This window comes from Syngnathus typhle, linkage group LG6 (genome assembly GCF_033458585.1).
Source record: "Syngnathus typhle isolate RoL2023-S1 ecotype Sweden linkage group LG6, RoL_Styp_1.0, whole genome shotgun sequence".
Taxonomy (NCBI): domain Eukaryota; kingdom Metazoa; phylum Chordata; class Actinopteri; order Syngnathiformes; family Syngnathidae; genus Syngnathus; species Syngnathus typhle.
In genome coordinates this window covers 4,458,529-4,482,097 of record NC_083743.1, presented here as the reverse complement: position 1 = coordinate 4,482,097, position 23,569 = coordinate 4,458,529, and the positions used below count along the sequence as shown (strand labels likewise).

Here is a 23,569-nt window from a genome sequence, read left to right as displayed (position 1 = left end):
ATCGGCGCTTCCGCTATGAGCTTTCAAAATAAGACTACTAGCTTCGCTTGGCGCGTGGTAATTTGCCATATCTATTGCGCTGATGTTTAATTTACAACAAAATGTGATGTTTTATCATCAACTTGTAAAGCGTTTATCCTCATTGGTGCCTCATGTTACGATTACCCCAGGCATTAAGTTTCTAAATTTAAAATTTGCTAAGAAAATAGTTCACTGTCAGTGTGATCATTTAATTTCCGGTTTGTTCGTGGCTGACTGCTGCTAACTTGCTAAATCGTCTTTCCAGACTCACAGTGTGTGTCTGATTTTGTCACTCTCGAAACAAGCACGAACTATAATTTGTTTATAATTGTATTCAATATACCGATGTTTATGTGCACTGTTTGAGAGGGGACAGAATGACAGCCCGTCCAGGGCCAGTTTAGCTGAAACATTCAAGCTTGGCTGAGGGTGTGTTTTTATGTATATCAGACTCTGGGGCTATTTACTTTTTTTTTTAAACGAACAAACATTATGCAATAAGTGTTTACCATTAGAACAAGTACATCACGGAATTTCCCGGCCAGTACAACCTGTTTGCACTGTGCGCGTGCCTGTGAGTCAGTAGTCCGTCCATCCATGACCCAGCAAAACCTGGAGCACGTAACTTTCAGCACGCGCCTGTGCTACCATCTGGTGGACACTTGTCGTAATTACACGCCTGGTTTATTTATGGTTCAAAGGGATACAACAAAATGGGCCAGCGCCAGTTGAGATTGAGAAAGGAAGTTTTTATTTCGAAAATGGGTTAGCACTCCAGACTGTACACAGCAGAGTTTTTCCACCCCATAAGATCGAAACAAGGAAGCAAGGTGGTCCGTAAAGACTAAGAGGATAGCTGAGCAGGTTTTGTTCAAATGGACAGTATTTACTCAAATAAGTAAGCGTAAATTATTTGAGGCTGTCTAAATAACACTCTTTTTTTTTTTATGTGTAAAGGGAAGCATTTATTGGATTGAGGCTTCTTAAATGTGAGAGGGACGACTTATGCAGGTGCTGCTGTTTTGGTTGGCGACGGTTCAGATTGAGTTGCAGGTGATCCCTGAAGTTAGTTTACTCGATGGCTGACGTAATTAGAAACATTCTCTCCACATTTTAAATCAATCTGAGAGGCCATTTGACGGCTTGCTAGGAACTTCTGTTTTAGTTAGCGACAGATATCAAATGGGATCAATGCGTTTCATGTGTGGAAGTGAACTAAGATAGATCTTTTTTTTTTTTTTACTTTCCTAATGTGAGACATTTATTGGGCAGCGTTGTGACGAAACACGATCGGTCCTTCCAGTTGGCATTGAAGTTCCATTTGCTGTCTTAGAAAAGAGCGAGCGACCACCTTGCTTCCTGACAAGCAGTTTGTACAAAAGACAAGGAGAATTGTGAGGGTCTCGGATAAAGCACATTACTGAAGAACACTTGAAGGAGGAAAATAAACCAAACAACACCCGTAAACTGAAAATGAGCGATTTACGTCGCCACCAACGTGCCTGGTCGTTAGTCGGAATGATTTCATGCCTTCCTTCACGAGAACCACTGATAAGACTCGACGCTGTTTACAGTGCCGCGCGTGTTTGAGACCCGACGGACGCTTTTAGTAACACGACACCTCTTCTTATGATTTTCATGACCACGTTAGTCCATTGAGCACACCTTTTCTTTATCTAACAATTAGAATAGTACATTTTAATATACAGTATCATATTTATACATATATATAAAAACAAGACGCTAAATCTCTCACGACAAAGCAGATTATCATAGAAACCGATGACAGGACGTTCTACTGACACGCACGCGCGCACACGCACACAGGCACAGTGCACAAGCTTGCAGGCAGGGATGGAAGTCTTTGTAGTTAAGTAGGATCCCCCCCCCCCAATTTTTTTGTTTTGTTTCGTGCGGGGAAGAAACGAGCCAAATGAAACATATTTAGATCACAACGTCGACACTGCGGATGGCTTTCTTTTTCAATTTTTTTTTTTTGAGTGTATCTGTCTAATAAACGCTGGTGAGGCAGTGACGGTATGTGAGATCTGAGTGTGTGTGTGTGTGTGTGTGTGTGTGTGTGTGAGGGGGGTCGAATTGGCGAGGAAACCATAAAGCTTTTAGCAACCATCTTCAGGCCAAACATGCACAGACAAGCTAACGAGACGGGCGCACGAATGAAAAGCTCAGAGAAAACAAAAGAACGGCGCACACACACACACACACACACGACATAAAATTTAAAGAATGAATTTGTTTTTTTTTCCTTTTTTTAGTTCTCACGATAATCGAATGCTTGTGTGAGTTCCGATGTAATCCTGTTAGATTAAATTAAAAAAATAAAAATCTGGTGACTGCAAGATAAACTCCTTGGGCTAAAAGTGCGTGCTAGACAAATGTGTGTTTTGTGTGTACTAAAGGGCACTGGAAATGAAAATTCCCGCAGCTGCGCAATGTTTACGATGGAGTTTTTTTTGTTTTGCTTTTCATGCTATGCTCTGCGCGGCTTTTGTCTGTATGACACTGTTGTGCTCGGCAGGCGTCTCGGTGGCGGCGTTGGACAGCTCCTCCTCCGGTTTTCCCTTCACGTCCGAAAAGATTGTCCTGAAAGGGGTGGGTGGGGGCGGGGCCAAACAAAAGCAAAAATTCAAGTTAGACACGTTTAAAACATGACGTCGGCGCACACTGAACCTGAAAATGACGTCGTCGACGTATATATGTAAGAAGACCCCGTGTGCTGGCACGGTCTGCTTACATATTCCTTCACCACCATTTACAACAGTCGGGGGGGGGGGGGGGGGGGGGTACAGGTCGCGACGAACCGGAAGAGTCATCCCGGAACACACGGGCCTCCCTCAACCAAAAGCACTCCACCAAAAATGTCACGACAACAAAACTCTGGCGAGCTAACTAGTTTTTAATTAAAGCCCCTTTCAGACGAGGGATAGCGTTCTTTGATTTCGAGAGAGGTGGTCACATGTGCCACAGGAAATAATCAAGTCTAATTAATTGATGCCAAAATGATTTCCGAGAAATAATCTTGGTTCATCCATCAGAGCCAACGACGTGTCGTGATGAGCAGAGCAACCCACTGCCACTAGATGGCAGTATAATTAAGATATCCTGTTACTTTAAAATTGACTGTGCGAAAAAAATGCTAGCGCTAAATCAAAGTCACTCTGTTCACTTTGCATTAGAAGTATTTTGCGATCCGTGCCAATGTCTTATTGGGCACCGTTATGTCGCCGGATGCAAAATGACTTGGATGCGATCGTGCCAAATGAGACGTCTGAAAGAGGCCTCTTTTGTGCTCATCAGAACTCACACATCGCTGGCGTCGGGCCGAAACCTCGTGTTCACATTTGGTCAATTAAATAAATAAAAAAAATCCCAATAGTCACCACAATTGGTGAGTCCTCATATTTATTTCCAAATTGTACACCAACCGTAAGAGGCTTGTTGTCTTGTTACTGCCTCAAAGAGTGTTGTTTTTGGTTTCCTAAAAAGTGCTGCTTTTGGAGGATCGCGCCCAACACGAGCAATATGTGAGATCAGAACCTCACTCCTCAGTCACTATCGCGACCGTAGAAGTTCAGCCTCGTTGGACCCGTTACTGAACGTGTGGTGAATGGCAACATGTGGTGGTGAATGAACGAATGCACGAGTTACTCACTCACACGTACACGCACACACACACAGAGAAACCTCTAGAGGGAGCCGTACTCATCGTTGACAGGTGGCGCAGTCTTAGCCAGAGGTTCTGATGGTTCCATTGTGGGGGTGAGGTCTGCTCCGTCTCCATTGGGCAGAGAAGGGGCAGAGGGCGGGCTCTCTAAGCTAATCAGATCGTCGGGGACGGCCCAGGGTCGCTCCGTGCCGTTACTCAGCTCTAAGTCGAAAGTGGCGTTATCGAGGCCCATGTCACGGGCGAGTAAGTCGTACATGTGCGGCGGCGGTGCGAGGTGCTCGCTAGCGGGAGGGGGAGACACGGGGGTGGGGACGTCTCGGACCAAAGGGGAAGACTCTTCAGCATCCGGCGCTTTGGGAGCGCCGTGGATGGCTGAAGACGGAGGGTTGGGGTGCGGGTTGAGAGGGTTAGACGGCTGGGCGGGCTTGTCAGAGGCGCAATCGGGGTCTTTGGGGGTGAGCGGAGGGCTGGGAGCTACTTTCTTGCTGTCCGGAGTAAGAGGCGGTTCCGTGGCTAACGGCGAGACGGGCGGGCTAGCTTTAGCCTTTAGGGCGGCAAGTTTCGGAGAGTGCCTCCGTTTGGGCGGGATGGGCGTCCCGGGTTTCTGAGTCCGTTCGAGGGTGGCCGGCGAAGCGTCGCTCTTCTTGGGCTCCTCTTCTTCCGTCACCCCATCGGATCCCCTCCGCTCCACTAACGGCGCGATCTTAGCCTCGACGGCCGCCCTGCACACGGGGGGAGTCGGCGGCGGCGCGCTCGTCTCCGGGCTGGGCGCCGGCGCCGTGATGGGCGAGGGCTCGTTGGCCGGGGTGGACAGGCTACACGTGAGCGTGGTGGTCTCGCTAGAGGGGCTGTCTTGAGCGGGGTCAATGGCGGCCGTGGCCGTGTCAGAGGAGAGCGTGTCCAGTGCCAGGGCGGCGGTGAAAGCCGCCAGCCTGAGAGAGCAGGGAGAGAACAGAGACACACAAACTAGACACCGGGGTGACTGTGACACGGGAAGGGTGGCCCCGAGCGGCATGCGAGAGGATTAGTCAGCCTCACAAAACAACACAAAGCAACTGAAATCAAAAAGGACGAGCAACGACGACAATCACAAAATAAAAAATGAGCAAACTATTAAGGAGAAACAACATGCTGTGAGTGGACATAAAAGGGGGGTGGGGCATTCCAAACAACACGCCGACATGGACGAGTATTGACTGGGAAGGCTGGAAATCCAGCGGAAGACTACTAAGCAGAACCACCTCGACGGCTTAAACGGTACCAGCGACATCGTAAGCTTTACTCGAGAGGGCAACGGCCTTTCTGTCCCGTCCGTCTCTTCTACCGGTATACGATTGCACAGTCAACAAGCGACACACTCTCAGTGGACTCCACTCAAGAATGACCAAAAAAAAGATGTGCATAGAAGCAGGTCGAATTTTGTCCTGGTGAGAGGTGGAAAGTGAATTCTTGGAAGTGGAGTGCAAAGTACGGCAGCTGATAAGAATTGTCAAGAGAAGCAAAAAAAAAAAAGGGAAAAAAATAGTCTGTGCTGCTGTCAGTTCTACTCACTCTGGCTCGGTGAGGGGTGTGGTTTCGTTGGGTTCTGTTGGGCCTGCCGCGTTGTGATTGGCTGTGCACTCATCCTCCGTGCGGACCTCCACGATGGGCTCTTTGGACTCGTCTTTCCTGCGGATGGGGGAAAAAAAAATCAATCTTTATACTTGTGACGTTCTATAAAATGTGACTGTCCTAGACTGTGACACCCCTTTTGGCCACTTGGGGGCAGCAAAAGTACACATCATAAAACAGGAACCGAAAACTCCAATACCAGCTCGAGTCAGGAACATAAATAAAACAAGGATGAATTAAATGACCAATTTTGAATGAACCTGTTAAGACATACTGCTTTTAAAATGTCACGTTTGAATGAGGTACTTTCAAAATGTCCGCCGTGAACTTACATGAATGCTGCCTTGCCCTCCTCCAGGTCTTTGCCTTTGGTGCCGGAGGCCGACTTTCCGCACAGGCACATGATGAGGCCGCACTTGTTGACAAAGTAACACGTGACGTCCACGGCCAGGAGCAGCAGGATGAACGCCACCACCAGGATGCCCGCCCACAACATGATCCCCATGGGGAACGCCGCGTCTTCATCCAAATCTGACGCGGCCAACACAGCAGGGGGCGAGCAACGGGTGAGTGCGTGAATCCATAAATAAATCTGCCAAATATTTCGAAGAAACGACTCACTCACCTGCCCTTCATGATGTTTTATATAAACGCTTGAAGCTAAGCAGCCCTCAATCACATATTCAACGTATGTATTTATTTGATGTTAGCGTTTTTAAAATATTGATCTCACTCTTTACAGTCAAGTCGATGTAAAACCACAATTGGTCCCCCAAAATATTTGTTTTTTAATGAACCCCCACACACAGTGTAAGCACATTTGTGAGTAAATTAAGCTCAGATCACAACAGTGTTACACAATATATAGCGTTTGTGTGGTTTATATTTGCTTTTTTTAATGTCAAGTGTGAATGGCACTGTTAAGACAGGCGTGCGATTCTGTGTGGGGGAGAAGGAGGAAAAAAAAAAAAAACAAGCACCTTTCAGTTAACATAGTTAGCTGGTTCAAAAACACGTCGCCACGCTTAAGACGTGTCCCGTGACGGCACGACTCGTTGTAATACGCCGTGTGCGCACAAATTTCCCGTTAGCTGTTTTTTTGTGTTGTCGGCGTAAAGGTTAAGTCGGTCTTTACATCTTATGTACACAAACGCTTGAGCAGTCGCTCGGCATTCACATTTCAGTTTCTTGCTGACAACTGTCACACATCGATGTCGTCTGACGCGGGGGGGGATTCCGCTGCCTTTGGTTCGGTTTGTGTTGCGAGTACCACACACACGCGCACACACACATGCTGGTCCGTCACAGTTTTTCCAAAATACAAGCCGCCGCCACCGTGGAAACTACGAGAGCAGCGATGCGGTGATGAGGGACAGGATGAGTGAGACGGCACAGCACGTCACGGACGGAGAGCCCTGAGTAGCTGGGATGATGACAACGTCCCGAAGCGGGCCGGAGATCAGGAACGTTGGAGTGTGGGAGAAAAAAAGGAGGATGAGGGTGGGAAAAAGAGAAGGGTTGGGGGGGGGGGGGGAAGAGGAAGAGAGAAAGTGAAAATATGTCATCTGAGTAAAACAAAAGGTGAAAACGTCAAAGAAAAGAGAGGGGGAGGAAAAAAAAGCAACGCATTGAAGTGAGAAGCAGGGAAGATGAATGGACGAGATGGCGTCGGAGGGGCGGGGCACGGGCAAGCTTCGGTTTGGACCGACTGGTTAGTCAGCTGTTATATAGCACAAACTGTCCCACTTGGTTCCGCTGTTAGACTGAGGAAAATGAAAATTATTCAAGGAGTCGCCTGGCCCGCTTGCGCAGGAGCAAACTCAAGCTCGTTTAGCGACGGCTGTCAAAGCTTCCGTTTGGGAAAATTCGGCCGGAAAAGTATTTTTTCCTCGCCTCTATTTGAGATCCCCCCCCCTCCTCCCCCTGGGCTTCTGTAGATCTATTGAGATGTCATTTTTACCGTTCAGGGTAAAACTAGATGGTGAGCTTTGAGTGGTGCTCCTCTTGTCTGCTTGTGTTTAGTTGGAATGTTAGAACAGGAGCAGGAACGGCGGGCGGGATGGAAGGGAAGCCTACCTGGCATGACGGCCGGCTGGACGGACGTCCGCATGGATATGCTAGCCCGCTCCGACTTGCCCTTCTGGTTTTCGGCCACCACGGAGATGTCGTACGTCGTGTCCCACTCCAGCCCGCTGAGGATCACGTAGTCGCTGTCGCTGGGCATGCTGATTTCGGGTTTCCACTTGGACGACTCGACCTGAAGGCACATTGGGGTCTGGCTTTTTAAATCTGGCCAATTTTACGGTTAGCTGATCAGAGGTTTTGATTGTCAGTCTCAAGTTTGGCTGAGAAAAGATTCTCGCCATTCTCACCGGTTTGAAGTGGACGAGGTAATGGAGGATGGGCAATCCGCCGTCATCCTGCTTGATCCAGCTGACTTTCAGGGAGTTGCCGATGGGCTGAAGCGCACCTTCCAGTTTGGGAGGACTCGGATTTCCTACAGGCAGGGAGCAACAGCGATCAACATTTCAATGAAGAAAAAAAAAAAAACCCGGCCAGCGAGTAATTGAAGGAGCGTTGTCTTTAGAGATGAAGGCGGAAAGTTTTACAAAGCGTGCGCTGCGCTCTTTTTGTTGTCGTGGTCCTTTTCACTTCAGTGGCCATTTTTCCTTTTGTGGCGTTGCCTCCAGATGGAGGAGTCACACTCTTGACTGAATCACACACCAGTGCGTGCGCATCCGATTCAGGCCGAGGCGGCACTCAAACAGAATCCAGATGACTCAGCCTCGGCGTCCGTCGAGACTTCCATATCGAAGGTTAAATGCAGCACTCGTAGCATTAACTGTCATCCCCACATGTTTAGCACCAGTGTTAAGAGAAGACACAACGGAGCAAGGCGCATTGTGGTTAGACTTTATATTCGGACTCGGTCCGAGCTGAGGCAATGACTTTGTTAGTAAGCGCTCTCGGCGTGAATACTAAAAGCTGCTGATTGAGAACCAGAGCAAAGTGTTCTGAAAAGGAAGCTGTGGGTTTTTTTTGGGAGGGAGAGATTTAATTGTAGTGGAATGCTGGAAAAAAGTAGCCCTAAGATGTCTAACAAAACGACTTTTTCTGTCTTTGCTCTGATTTTTGTTAAGCAAACAGATGTGTGATGATTTACCGTAATTTTCGGACTATAAGTCGCGTTTTTTTTCATAGTTTGGGTGGGGGGGCGACTTATACTCAGGAGCGACTTATATACATATATATGTTTTTTTTTCACTTTTTTGGGCATTTTATGGCTGGTGCGACTTATACTCCGGTGCGACTTATAGTTCGAAAATTACGGTAGATTTGGGGAATATTTGACCTTTTTATACTTGGAAATGCAAATAATTGATAGTCTGTTTTGACAACTTTTGACACGGCGATCGTTTGGAACGTATTGATTCACTTTCCATTATTTTCTATTGGAAAAATAGCTTCGAAATGCAAACCAGTCACCCAGCGACGTGTTAGGATTTTGTTATCTACCCGTTAAACGAATAGCGCTGCATCCCACACAGGTAGCAGCCTCTCAATCACAATTCAGGCGCCGCTGATAAACATCGCCAAGGTAACCGGCTCTGGCTCTCATTAATCCCCGCCAAGACGGACGCCTACCCCATTGATTAATGGCGTTTAGCTCCAACTTTGCTGCGGTTCGCTTAGAAGCAATTAATGCGGCGTTTAATAGCGGCGTCGGCCGATTAAAGCAATCGGTCTCAACGTCAAGTTTACCTTCTGCACAGTGGAGGGGGGGGGGAGGCGGTCGTCACGGCGCCATGCAAGCAGAATAACAGTCACATGAGTTGCACATGTATGAGTGTTTGAAAGGGGGAGGGGGGGAGGAATCGAGCATAGCACACGGGACTAGCATGCTAAAACTTCAGAACGGGGCATCAGAGGCTCAGATGGCTCTCGAGTGTGTGTGTGTGCGTGCGTGTGTGTGTGCGTGTAAAGGGCAGCAGACGTCTCCTACTAGCGCACTCGAGAGCAACTGATGAGTCATGAGCTGTGGGGAGCGATCCAAACGGTCGACAACACAAAGCTGAACCCAGAGGAGCCATGTTTGTCTTCTGCAATGGAACGTTAGCTCTCGACGTTTAGTAATTCACACAGCGCTAATTGGATGGTCGTTATTATTTCTCTATCGGGAGAACCTTTGGGATGAGGTCGAAGCCTCCTTTTACAAAGCGATCCTGCAAAATGGTCGCATCAGAAGATATGGTGGCCTTTATCCACGTTGGCTTTTTTTTTTTTACACATTGGATAATATCAGCTTTGTTTTATCAGCCGTTTTTAAAGAATAGCCACACAAAGCGACACGTTCTTGCAGGCGTTGTAAAAGGGGGCTTTCAAAGCGTCTCTACCAAAAACGAACACAGGGCTAATTGGGACATTTGATTGCAACTAATGGACACAAGCTACTCTAATCATCCTGACTGCAGAAACAAACCTGTGTCTTCTGATAACAAACCAAAAACGTCATCTTAAGACAAAGAAAAACACACAATGGTAATTAATCATCCGCACAAACGCTTTCCCATTTGGCTTAATGAGGCGATCAAGGTCGAGATGAGCTCGAGTCGCGCTTATCGTGAAAAACACTTGAAAACTGTAACCTCGTTTTAATCAAACGCTATTTTCTGTTTTCAATTGAAAGTGAGAAGAAAAACAATCGCCCATTTGGCTCGGTAAAGCCTTCAAACTGCTCGAGCGCCGAAAACAAAACGAGCCGTAATTCCGTTGATTACATTTCAACGATGCAGTCCGCCGTTTAGTTCAGTATCATCTCCCGCCACCAGGGGGGGCTAATTGCTCAATAATAGCATCAAGCCTGACATAATGTCGCTTGTTGTAATTGATATGGACCGAGTCACATTCATTGTGCGAGCCTAATGAAATGCAAATGTTAATTCAAAACGGAGTGTAGTTGTGTTTACAAAGTAATGATGAAAAGCGGCCGGTGGGAGCTGAGAGTTTATTAGCGCAACAATAACCATCATGACCTTTAACCGTGATGTATTATTGTAAGGAAGGTGTATTTTTTCAAAGGAGGTCATTACATTCACAAATGAGCTTGAGAAGGAATGACTGCTTTGGCGTTTGCCTGTTTTGCCTTCAAGCAACGCTCTGTCACCTTGCCGTTGCTAAATGCTAATTGTTTGGGAGTCTCAGCGCGGCTAGTTGAAACGAATTCGCTAAGTTGACGTTTGCCGTGTGGGGAACTTACGGACTGGTTGCGTCCTGAAAACCTCCACCGGGCAGCTTTCGCCTTCCCCTTTCCCGTTGATGGCGGACATCTTGATTTCGTAGCTGGTGTCCGGTCTCAGGTCTGTGACGGTCACCTCGCCCGTGGAGCCTAACGATATCAAAATGTATTGTTAGCTAGCAGAGTAACTTTTGGACGTAGATGTAAGTTGCTTTTTGTTGGAATTTATTTGGAACACCACCAGACTGGGTGCGGACAAAAGGGCGTCGACAGAGCGAGGAGCGAGAACGGCAAAAGGACAAGAGTAGCAACAACACCTGCTATTTGTGTATGTGGCCAGATGGAGGGGGAAGAAAAAATACACTCCATCATACCATCTTTGAGCTCAAAGATTCTCTGCGACCAGCTGCCTCTGCCTTGAATCCTCCACGCCGCTTTGTACTTGAGCACGGGCACGCCTCCGCTGGACTCGGGCTCCTCGAACCGAACCAGCGCCGTGGTGGAGAAAGGTGACACCTCGTTGATGAAGGGCGACGATGGCACCTCTACGGTGGAAGGAAAGACAGGAAGTGGGGGAAAAAAAGAACACGCTAGATTGGATTTTTTTTCTTTTTCTGAGGCTTACCGGCTTGGATGAGGACAAACTCTTTGGCTTCTGTGCCCATCTCGTTGGAAGCGGTGCAGTTGTAACTCCCAAAGTCATTCTCGGAGGTCGGCGTCACCTGCGGGGGGAGATAAATTGCCATTGTCCAGCCCGTATTTAGCGACGCGTGCAGATGTGCCAGCACAGATCTAACGCAGGCACCGCAATAAGGACCGTTTTTATTCAAATAAGTTTTTTTCCACCCCCTTCACCTACAGCAGGTGGTTCTGTAATGTATTCCCTGTGTTGAACAGGGCTTCACCCTCTTCTATTTTGTTACCGCGAGTTTCTCGCCGGTGAATTATTCACCGTGGAAAGCTGAAAGAAAAGTCATGAAATCTTGATGCCGCAAAGATGCGCCATTGGCAAGCGCGGCCATCTTACCTGCAGGTAGCTGGCCGAGGGCGATCTGTAGATCTTAACGTTGCTGGTGTTGGCGTTTGGCAGCGTGAATCCGTCCCGGAGCCAAGCTATGGTGACCTGGCTCGGGTGAGCTTGCACCTCGCAGCTGATGTTGACGGCGTTGCCCTCCCAGGTGTACACGGCCACCTCGCCGTGGATCTTTGGGGCGTCTTGAGGAAAAATACGGCTAATCTCAGCAGATGGGAATGATTGCGCTTATTGCTAATATTTCCGGTGACTGCGTTTCCAAAGAGCTCGCTTGGATCGGACAGGCTAATCACGTTACATTCGGCGCGGTTGTAGAAGTGAAGCCGTCTTTGATGCCCAAATCATCCGTGCACTGCATTGTCGAATAACAGAAAGGATTTGGAAGGAAATTTTCCATGATTGGCATCAAAAGTCACATTTCACACAGAACCCAGCAAAGGTGCTTTCACACGGCAATCAGACGTCTATGTAAGGCCAACTGGCATTTGATGTGGGATCAATTGTAAGGATGGAAAATGGCTTTCAACGCAGCTTGACCCATAAGTGGCTTTATGTTTTCTAGCCACCTTTTTCCACTGCCGCTGAAAAAATCCAAAACAAATTGCAAATTTCGGATCATCCGAGGCATGAGATGTCGATTAAGCGGGACGGTGGCTCACTTTTTTTTTTTTCTCTACTAACCTTTTGTGTAAAAATGACTTTATACCGTCATAATGCATCTAATTATCACTTTGCGGAACTTCCTTGTTGCACGCGGTAATTATTTGCTTAGATGGGATCTGTGTGAAAGGAACTGGTTGGCGCTTTTGCAATCCAGATGCGAGTCCCAAGATGTCAAGTTATTGCTTCGACTTGTTACAAGGAATAGTAACGAGGAAGAAAGGCAAGAAAATGGCATCTTTCACAGGCACAAGGTTCTTGTGTTAATGCACCGGGGTTTACACTTCTGTCGTTAGACGAACACATCGACATTCTCATCATTTTTTGCGACAGGGTTGAAAAATGTCAGGCGGTAATGGAAACGAGAAGCCGCCACACAGCGAGTTGTCAGATGAAGAGCTGAGGGCGACGGGCCGCATATCTCCAGCCCCGTCCGCTAGGTTACCGTCGCTTTCGACAGCGCGCCGCCGATTTTGCAAATTCGTGTCATGCGCCGCCGACATGAAGCGGGATTACGGCTTCTGATGCTGCACCACCCTAAAACCCTCCGAGTCCAGTCAAAGCGGCTGACTGAGGAATAGTTTCGTTCAAATATTTGCTAACTGCGGAAGAATTCAAATTGGGGATGGAAAGCAAACTTTATTGACATACTTACAGCGGACCTCCAGATATGCCACCTGGTCGTCTTCCCCGATGGCGCTTCGGGCCGAGCACAGGTACTGCCCGGCGTCCGTGTACTTGACGTACTTTAGCGTGAGGGAGGAAACGCGAGCGTCGCTTCGCACCACCACGTTGCCGTCCTCGCTCTGAACAGAAGCAAACAACACACATCCATGTTATTCATAATGTCGAGGAGCATGAAGGCATTTGATTACAGGACACACAGAAGAAGAACAAAAAGGCAACAGATGTGGAAACGCAAGAGCACAGTTGACAGGAGCAGGGAGCTGATCAATAATTCATGACAAGAGGAACCACGTGGAGCTTTCTTTCCGCTTAGCAACTTGCGACAGCGTCACCTTAAGCTACTGTTTACTTCCGTTCGGGGTCGTTTGATTTGGGCTCTAGATTGAAATTCAGCGAGGGAGGGAGGGCTCGCCACTTATCGACATGATTCCCCCCTACCCGCTTTCCTCGATAACCTGACTTCCCCACCGTCGGGGGTCAACAAGTGCCACTTGAAAACGCACCTCCAAAGAGCTCCAGCCGCCAATCCCTATTGTTGAATTTCATGAATAGATTTAGGATGCAAATTTTCTGTCTTTAATTTTGAGCTGGATTTTCTCATTTCTGCAGCAAACGCCTCAAGCGGCTCGTCTCCTATACTTTTTTTCTGAATGGCCGAAGTCCAAGCCGCAGGCAAAGCAATGCCGCGGATGCTTTTACTCCCGCTGATTGAGGAGGCAGCCTGGGCGGCCATGTAAAAAGAGAGCCCCTGCGAGTTTGCATTCCCGTTGAATAGGGCACGCATGTCTGCGCCATTCATTATGCATGGCGGGTAGAGGCACTGGAGCAACGCTTATATAACACAATGGCCTTTCATTCTGACCCCCGTGCAGAAAACATTCTCTTTCCGACTCTGCAGCTTGGCAACGCGGCCTGCGTACGCGTCGAAATTGAGGAAATATTTTCTCGAGCCACTTTTGATCGATTTTCTATAGGACGTGTGCGTTTGAGTTTTACGGAAGAAGAGTTGCAATGAGATAGTGGAAAGGGGCGGAGCTTCCCTGAACTGGATTCCAGCCTTTAGTCATACTTGAGAATTTATTTTCACACACCTAATGAAACTATCATCATCAATATGAAGAATGATCATATTATAATTGCTAAATATGAATTCTCATCATTGATCCCGCGCCGAGCCGCAGCATTATTCTTGATTGATCTCACAACGTTCTGAGAAAAATACTCAAAATATTTTTTTACACACACAAAAAAATAAATGAATCAATGCCACCTAGCAGCTAGCAGTCCACTATTCTCATTTCGCAATCAATGCTTGAAGCATCGCTAATAAACAAGCAAATGATCCAGCACTTTTTTTTTACTTTAACGGCGTAGCAAGCAGAAAACCGCTAAGAACGTCAAAGCGTGAAATCACTCCGGGAAATGTCACGTGTCACCAAACCTTAACTGTAAGAAGCAAAGGCGGCTAGCTCTCCCTCTGCAGCTTGTCTGCCGCCGAGCCTGACGCATTTGGCGCTAACATGCTCGGCACGCACACGACGCTGCTCACTGCCCATAACTCTTCTCCCTTCTATTATGGGATGTCTCCACACACATACACACCCAATTCTGTGGCTGATGACTTTCCATTTCCCCAGCCCTCTAATGTAAACCAATCACAGTCTTGTCCATGTAACAAGGTTAAATTCCCATTTTTCAAGCACTGCCTGGTCCAAAAGAAGCTTCCATACATCCGTGACTTCGCTTCCACCAACCTTGTAATTATTGCCGGGCTTGATGACAAAGGTTCCTTGCTCGCCTCGGATCTCAAGCTGATTTTTCAATCAAGTACTCTCTGGGCATCACATGATCATTACCGAACAAACGCCAGTCCGCAAAAAAATAGCAGTAAGATAAAGCTTTTACAGGGCCCTGAGCATAATTTGATTTGGGTCCCCCTCTCAGCGTGTTTGTTTATTGTGTAAAAAAAAAGAAAAAGTCGGCCCCCAAGCAGCCACTTACGCGGCAAACGCTTCACCCCCACTCCGAGTCTAAATAACATCAATATTTGATGCTGATGTTAACACAGCAGTGAGTTCGTCATCGCTACTTTGGTTGGATATTAAAACGGAATGGCAGAAATCTGTTTTCATATTCAAACAGAATGAGGTTGGATATTAAAGGAGAATTGCAACTTTTAATATTCAATCAAAGTAGTGATGAATTGGAGCTAGATCCTGTGGTTGCCACATTAATAAATACGTTCCATACTTCTATTTATCAACTCATTAGGCGAAGCTGCTGGCAGTTTTTTTTTTTTCTCTTCTCTCCCTTTTGGCATTTTTTTTTTTCCACCTCGCAGTTGCTGGCTGTGATGCATGGAGGCAAACATGACGCGATGGGAAAGATATTGGCACAGCACTGGAGGAGATAAGACCGTGTGCCAAAGTTGGTGGATTCTGCTTGCTAAATTAAACTCATTGCCCATTTCAGGGATGCTGTAAAGGGTGGCGCAACACCACTGATAGAGGAAATGAGATAAAGATTTAAAAAAGGGATAATGGAAGCGGTAAAATGGGCTGCTTATCTGGGGTAAGAGTGAGAAAAATTGCTAAACAAATTGACTCTTTTTAAAAAGCTCCCTTGTGGACGGGAACTAAAAACTCATTCAAACTCAAAAAGTATAAGTTTGAGTTAGTAATATTTTTTATTTCCCGCACGGTTCTTGCCATGTTTTAATATTTTATTTTATTTGACTTTTTTTTTTTTTGTAAAAACATTCCACAATGCAAGCTTTCCGCAACTCAAAACAATACCACTTTTGGTCCATTCATCAACATCAGAAAAGTGAGACCTTCAAAATAAAAGCCAGTTGTATAGTAACACTATTTAACGACACTCTCGTTGGTGCCAAAGATGGCTCATTTGGCAGTCACACTCAATTAACAAGCTTAAAGTAGTTTCAGCGCAACTACTAAATAAAGAAGAAAGTGTGGTTAATTTTTATACCGCCATGATTTTCTTTTGAAAGCCTGACAATTGATTGTCTTACACCGTTTTCTTGAGCAGACCGGGAGGCTTTTCTAAAAAAAGAAAAATTAACATTAACTGGATTGACATTATAAATCAGAATATAGCTTTCATATGATTCGGTTTTATTCAGACGTTCTGGAACGGGTTGATCATGAAAACAGGTTCCAGTACAAACTGACTTCATCCCCCCAAAAAAAAAAAGTTACATGGCTCCCGTTGTGCTCCTCCTACTCTTCTTCCCGACTTTTATTTGAAGGATTTTTCTGCCTCCATCCGTAATCGCATTCGACTCCCCTGACATGGGAGATGGATGATTGTAAGGAAAAAAAGAAAACAAAAGTCATGCATTTAGAATACCTTGTGCTGCTCGGGACGAGTCCATGATGCCTGTAGAGGACAGAGAGAATAACAAACAACAACAACAAAAAAGAAGCAGAGTAATTCTTAGAAAGCAAACCTCATGCGGGGTAAAAAAAAAAAAATGTTTAGTGCTAAACACAGCATGAACGCTTTAAGTGCTGTGCGCGTTCTTTTTTTCTTTTCGTTCCACCTTTTGTACCTGACAGCGAAAGTAGGATTGCGTTCAAAACGCTCGATGTCGACTATTGTGTGACAGCAAAAGCTCGGTTTTGAAATATTTCTCAGTAATCCCCAGCCTGTCCTGTCTCTGGAAAAACACTTTGTCTAAGCTTTATTAAGAATCACGTCTACCTTTGTCAAGATAGCCCCGAATGCTTTCAAAAAAAGGTCTCGAGTTTATCAAGAGGCAGCGGCTTAAAAAAGAAAAGAAAAAATGGCTGAGATGATCGATTGGTCACCCGTTGACGTCATCAGAGCAATCTACTTTGGCTTTTTAGGCTCTCCACAGCTAAATATTTTCATTCAAAAGGCAACTTGATAGCCTAATAGATTATTTTCCACCTCCTAAACTTTCTCTTTAGGGACCAATTTGTGTGGTTTTTTTTTTTTTTTTTTATATAACCGGCCAAATGTTGGCCATTACTTTTGTTAATCCTGGCAACGCCGGTTGTATTCACCATGGAAATACATCAGTGAATTGTAAGCGGATTGGAACAATGTTTACACCACACATTAACTCTTTTTGTCGACAGGGGACTATTATATTTGTATTTGTTAGCCTACCATGTTTTCATGTATTCTGTCTATTTCGTCACGAGAACATGTCTGCTAATTTAGCTGCATTATACTGTAAACGAAGCCATTTGCATTTTCAATGGTTGATTATTTGTATTTCCGCAAATAGTACCAAATGGCACTTTCCTTTGTTTTTTATTTATTTATTTTTTAATTAATTCATTTTTACATTTATTTTTAAGGGAAGTGGTTATTTGTCAAAAAAGGGGGGGGGGGGATTCGGGAAAGAACAATATAGCAAGAATAGCTTACATACATTGTGCCTAAAATGTATCCATATTATGAAACCCGCTCGGAAGAAAGACTTTAGCGTTACCCAGGACAACATGCAATGTCCATTTTTGAAATGACGGCGACACGACTCAACAAGACAAAAAAAAAAAAAAGAGGCATGCTCGGAGTCGGCCGTGTTAGAGCATGAAGATGAGGCGTAACAAATAGAATGGCAAACAGCTCTTTCATCAGGTGAAACAGCCGGCGAAAAAAAAAAAAAAACAGCCAATGAAAGCATCAATGAACTCACCAGCCGAGTCCATCTTTCATTAGCCGCGTATTATTAATGCAGTCCGGCGAAGTAGAAGACTCTTGAACTGAGTCTTTTAACCCGAAACGAATATATTTTCGCTGCCGTATAAATATATCTGCGGGTCTGATTAAGTGGTGGATTGGTGAGACGATACTTGCAACTGTGCAAAAGTATTGGGCTGGCTTTCTCACTCTGACTAGCTTTTTCAGAACCATCGTATTCATAACGATCCCGTTTAGCTTTAAGGGAGGAATATAATTCCACAAAAAAATTAATACGTCTATAAATGATACGATTCTTTTCTCTGGTCTGGTCAGTGTAAAACCAAGTTCGTGGCGGTGCGGTTTGAACCAGAATAACATTTCTGGCAGCCACCAAACATTTATTTAACATGAAATTGATTTTGTTGAATCGAAAACCATCGCCTCAAGCTAGAACGCTGCAGTCGGATGATGAGCGATGGGAATGTCGTTGGCAGTCTGTGCTATAAGACGGCAGCCAAAGCGTCTTACATGAGCGTAAACGGCAGTTAGCCGCGTTGTCACCGCCGCACAAGAGCTATGGCCCTAATCTAACGGGCGGCCTAATAGTGCGGAACATCAGCACCTTGTTGGCGCGGGAGGCAACCGCACTGCGCAAGCACTGCATCACTGTCATATGTGCGAGGCATGATTGTTTAAAATAAAATGAGCAACAATGGGATTATCTCCCTGTGTTGTTAAGACGTGACGACGGAATCCCTAGAACAAACTCTTCGAAATGTGTAAAAGCCTTCACGAACTCTGACTGACACGGAGCCTCATGAGTGGTGTGACGGAGCAACAAGCTTGCATTAGCCAGCTTTCGGACCCGCCAGGAGCCTTTTTGTTTCCCAAGGAGACAACAATTGCGCAATTATAGCTCGTCCTCCCGACACCGCTCCCGTGTTAATGGGCTTTACCCTTTCATTAGCAACCAAACAATTCCTTTTCTTGCCGAGTCTTTAATTAGCTATCTGGATATTGAACTGAGCAAATGTGAGAGAAAACCTTTTTAGTAATACCCCATTGTTCCATCGCTTTGCGTTAAAATGTGAATTTAGTATTTCACTACAAATGAAACGACATGAACTTTATCCAGCTGCGCTCGCTTAATTCATTTTCAAAATCAAAAAGAAAGCGTTAGTAGCTGTGTGAATAAACAACGCAACCATTCCAGAGATAAAACTTCTGCCGAGGTGGTCCGGACACGGACAATTATAATTTACGTAATCGAGTAATCTCCGTTGTAATCCTCAGAGGGACTGAGCTTCGCACATCTGTTGTCGGACAATGCAGACGTCGACTATCGTGGTGTATCAGTCCGGTTTAAAAAAAAAAAAGTTTCTGGGCGCTAACTTTTACAGTGGTCTGCCGTGAGAAGCTCCGAGCGAAGCCAGACAAAGACGTCTTTAAGCGAGGGAAACAATGAATCTGTCAGAGCGCGGCAGCTGTAACTCGAGTTGCTTTAGTTTTTGTCCTGTAACAAAAGCGCCATTACGACCAGAGCCACTGTGCGGGCGGGGGGGGGGGGGGTGTGTGCGACGGGTTTCCGTCTGCAAACTGGGAATGCTTTCCTCACCACATTCAGAGCAGTTAGGACTATATGAATGAATTAATAAAGGCATGTTTTATGTCACTTTGAGTTAACCAGAAGGGAAATGACCTCTGGCGCTCCATATATTAGAACCAGTCTGGATGCTTTTGCGTGAGACGCCGCGCCCCGCTGACAAGACAAATGTTCAACGTCCATCTTGCCATCCGTCTGAGAAATTTCATACGAGAATCGATATGCTTGCAAGATGAACAGCCTCGGGAGCAGACTCTTAAAGGGGCGGGGCGGACAACCGTTGTCTCGTAGTCATAAAACCTTATCGACGGGAAACGTCTCTGTCTTCTAAATCCTGTGGCCCGTTTTCATTGTTATAGTTGTGACTTGGATTGATGCGCCTCATTTCGGAGGCCCGTTCGGATTCCCGCATCAAAATCATCATGCGGGAAACTGTCGTCTAAATATTGATGTCGATTTTCCACTGCACAGCACCGCCGGAATCAGCAGATTGCCGCGACGTCCACAGCTAAAGCACAGCTAGCGGAAGCTAACGTTACCGCTAGCTTATTTTTACTTTGCCTGTCATTTCTTGCCTTGTATCCTCACTTTAAATTGTCGAGGCAGCGACTAATCTGCTTTGAGAAAAGGGCGGCTAACGCGACAAGTCATTCTTTGTGTTAGAAGGTTTTCCTAATGCAGAAACAATGTTAGCGTGTCGTGAAGAGGCGCGCTGGATAGGCCAAGAGAACAAAGGGTCAGAGACTGAGGGCAAGTTTTATGTTACCTGTTCAGCGATGCACTTTGAGGTGAAAGGTGTCTCGCTGGTGTAAGAATAAAGTCATGTCTTGAATATTGATGCCACGCAGTGGAAAAGAAGCTTTCGAAAAAGGTTATAGTTGAAACCTTGAAACTCGATTTTTTTTTTAAATCACCTAATGGTGGTAAAAGTATCGGGAAAATATTGCGCCGTAACGCCCACCACTTGCCACGTTTTCATTTTGGTGTGATGCTAATATTGCTAACGCTAATAACCCTTCCATTTCGGCGCGATGCTAATGTTGCTAACGCCTTGCTTTGTATCCGCTAATAACAGCGACAACACTTTTTGTCAACAGTCATCGCAGACAAAGCGGTAGAACCTCCAACTCATCTTCGGGTTTCCATATTGTCCTCCCCTCTGTGAATGACTTCAAAAAAGCTTTCAAACGAGCAGCTAATTACGCTAGCTTCAGTGTTCGACGCACTGCACAGATGCGCTGGCTTTTCAGCGTAGTACAATCAAGCCACACTCTGTAAAATCGGCCAAATTGGAAGCGCTTTGATCGGACGCGGCCATCCTGGATGAAATACAGCTGTTGCGATGAATGCAGATGGCGTGACAGACGGACATCAGATGAACGCCACGGCACAACCAAACAATTAGCGGCCATTTCCCCGCGCATCTCTTTTTCACCCCAGTCTGCTCCCATATTTCCAACTAGAAAGAAATATGTAGGAGATGGATTTCTTTTGTTTCAATCCCGCTACTCGACTTAACAATCGAGTCATTCATGGGGCGGCTAATCGTTTCTTTGAGATGCGCAAACCACACACTGTCGCCACTGTGCGTGAACGACTCGCTGCCCGCTCCCTCAAAATTTGTTCCCTCGGCGGCCACAAGCAGATTTTAATCTTCGATGTAGCAGTAAATGTTTTCAAAGCCGTAAAATGGAGATCCTGGCAGGGCCTCGGGTATCCGGTCACTTTAACTGGACCGAACGGGAGGTGCGAAGCGTTTAAAGTGCGACAATACGCCTCTGCGTCGTGGGCAGAGCGAAAACAGGCATATCGTGACGTGCGTCATATGGCGGCAGCGTTCCCTTCGAAGCGCGCCTCGCCACTGGCAATCTATTTTTGATGATCAAGTGCTCGCTCCCCCCTACAGAGAGCCTGACAGGTGGCTGTAAAAACACTGTACTTTTGAAACCGGCTGTGAAAATGAAAGCATCAGAAAACAGACCGCCACGGATTGGCGGAGGGGCGTTTGAGTCTCAAAAGACAGATGGACTTTTGGAAAGTCTGGTCTTGATGAAGATGGACATGAATGAAGCAACCTCATGCTATGATGCAAGGAGTGATCAGAAAAAATGGTGTTTCACTTTTTTCGTAGAGTGGGGGGGGGTTACGTGACGACAAACCACGATGATGTCATGCTTCTATGATCGACTATTTGACGGACTACGCATGCAGACGGTGATTGGGGTTTTCTAAAAATGTACTGATTGGATTCGAGCTGAAATCTGGAGGCGCACTTCACCACAGTAGACTTGTGTGCCAGGCCGATTTCATACCTGATAGATCCTGTTTAGGTGCGCCTGTAGGGAGAGAATGTAGCGCATGTAATGGAGCAGCTCCAAAATCCCGCCACCACCTTTTCCCCGTCATTACTCGGCAGCCATAGCGAGACCCTTGAGGAGGTGTTTAATGTTTTGGGATGAGTTGACCGTTAAATATGATGGCAGAATATTTGGTCAAGATTGTAATGGAAGCTTGCACTTCACGAAAACACTTTGTGTGCGTGTATAACCTCGAAGTGAAACAATTGACAGCGGAAAAATGTGCAAAGCTTTCAATCACGAGCATGAGCGGAGCAAAAAAATGTGATTGAAAACGCTCAATGAACACTCATTGTAGCGAACACTCTAAGAAGCAGGAATTTGGCTTGACGTTTGGGAACGTTTAAGTCGAATCTAATCACCGCGGAAGTTGAATACCGTATTGTCCGGCTAATTGCGTGAGATTCGGCGAGGCGTCTCGAAGCGGACGCTTAAATTGAAGGAATGGGCGGACGACACGCAAACTTTACCGAGTGTTTTTCCCCCTGCTGCCGACGATGAAGTCATCTCTTGAAATAAAAATTAATTTTTTTTTAGACACACACAGTCCAAAGTTCTTTACCTGCTCGCCGTCGGTGAATACCCGGTTGCCGTAGCTCCAGCTGATGGTGGGCGTCGGATCCCCCGAGGCTTCGCACGTTAGCATAACCTGTTCCTCCATCTCAGAGGTGCTTTGGTTGACAATGTAGGTGATCTTAGGCTTGACTGTAAAAGAAAACACAAAAAGTGGATGCAAAAGAGCGTCGGATCTGGGATGAGAGTTCAAAGGGAGGATGAGAGGCTCGACGCACGAGGGGGGGGGGAGGCGTCGGAGCTAAACCGTAATAAGCTGTCGACTCCCGGCAGCGGGATAACCGCGTCAGGATTTTGAACTTTAATTCATCTGGCAATTACGACCGTTTTATTTGTTTACATTTCGCCAAAATGTTGCTAGCGGAGCAAAGTCAATTAAAGCGCTGCTTGTGAGGCGTGGGAATCTTTTCCTTGCACTCTACATAGGATGAACACATAGTAACTAAATATCGCCAGCTTACCAAATACTCTCAGACTGAGCTCCTGATCCGTCTCCCCGGCTTTGTTTTTGGCGATGCAGGTGTACTCGCCCTCATCTAGCTTGCTAACGTCCATGATGGACATCTCCGAGCCGTCCTCGTTGAAGGCGTACTTCTCCCCCGCTTCTAGTGGGATCTGGTTCCTTAGGCACAAAAAGAACAATCTCCATGAATCCACTCCTTAAATTTTTAAGCACCCTTGCACAATATGATTGTCACTAAATTGTCCACAGATTATTTTATCCCGGTCTTGCGATTGCTGTATTCTCGCGAATGTGGTTATCGACATTGATCGGAAAGGACGCCTGTGTTTGAACAAATAGAAAATGGTTCCTTTTGTGTTATTTTGCAAATGAAATGTGAAAACGCCTCATCAGTTGTTTTTGTCCCCGCTGACACGCACCGCTTGCCCTAAACAACATGGCTGTGAACACAGATGAGATCATTTCCAAAATGCGACGGGCACATTCTTTTTCATTTGACAAGAAAGGCGCAAACTCAGTGAGGCACGAACAATATAAAATGCACGGCAGCAATGTCCCGCCTTATTTGCATAATTCTTGATATACTCAAGCAAATTTCACTTTCATTGTCCTCGTTGAAGGAAACGGTTGCCGTGGCAACAGGAGAAACACAACCTGTCTGACAAAGCGCTGGCCTATCAGTGTCACCCAGAACAATGTGGCTATTGAGGATGTCAGTCTTCAGGTTTCGCTGCCTAAATTCACCATTTGATATCACGTCAATGAGGATCCTGTTGTATTGAATTCGCCAAATGTTATTTGAGTAACAAATGAAATGCGATTAGGTGGCAAAACAACAGGAATTCAATTAGACTCACTTGATGACTCAAACATTTTTTCATTTTGCTGTTTGCGTAACAGTAAAGACTGTCAACCCAAATAAACGTATGACCGATTCATATTATATACAATTAATAGGCT

At 46.1% G+C, this 23,569-nt stretch overlaps 1 protein-coding gene across 5 annotated transcripts in view; it reads right to left on the bottom strand.

Annotated features, from left to right (window-relative positions):
- Positions 1–749: 749 nt before the first annotated feature.
- The window catches only part of ncam1b (neural cell adhesion molecule 1b), a 41,868-nt gene continuing 19,048 nt past the window's right edge, over positions 750–23,569 (bottom strand). The window contains exons 7-21 of one of the 5 annotated variants that reach the window (XM_061281561.1): positions 22,608–22,768; positions 22,136–22,278; positions 21,529–21,552; positions 16,306–16,335; positions 12,905–13,055; positions 11,584–11,771; positions 11,182–11,278; positions 10,931–11,101; positions 10,578–10,706; positions 7,693–7,817; positions 7,397–7,577; positions 5,653–5,851; positions 5,261–5,377; positions 3,745–4,641; positions 750–2,625 (exon numbers count right to left, since the gene is read on the bottom strand). In XM_061281561.1, the coding sequence (XP_061137545.1) occupies positions 2,508–2,625; positions 3,745–4,641; positions 5,261–5,377; positions 5,653–5,851; positions 7,397–7,577; positions 7,693–7,817; positions 10,578–10,706; positions 10,931–11,101; positions 11,182–11,278; positions 11,584–11,771; positions 12,905–13,055; positions 16,306–16,335; positions 21,529–21,552; positions 22,136–22,278; positions 22,608–22,768 (2,731 nt within the window). In that variant the 3' untranslated portion in view covers positions 750–2,507. Of the gene's footprint in view, positions 2,626–3,744; positions 4,642–5,260; positions 5,378–5,652; positions 5,852–5,995; positions 6,744–7,396; positions 7,578–7,692; positions 7,818–10,577; positions 10,707–10,930; positions 11,102–11,181; positions 11,279–11,583; positions 11,772–12,904; positions 13,056–16,305; positions 16,336–21,528; positions 21,553–22,135; positions 22,279–22,607; positions 22,769–23,569 lie in introns of those variants that run through there. The other 4 variants (XM_061281563.1, XM_061281562.1, XM_061281565.1 and 1 more) reach the window with 4 other exon arrangements.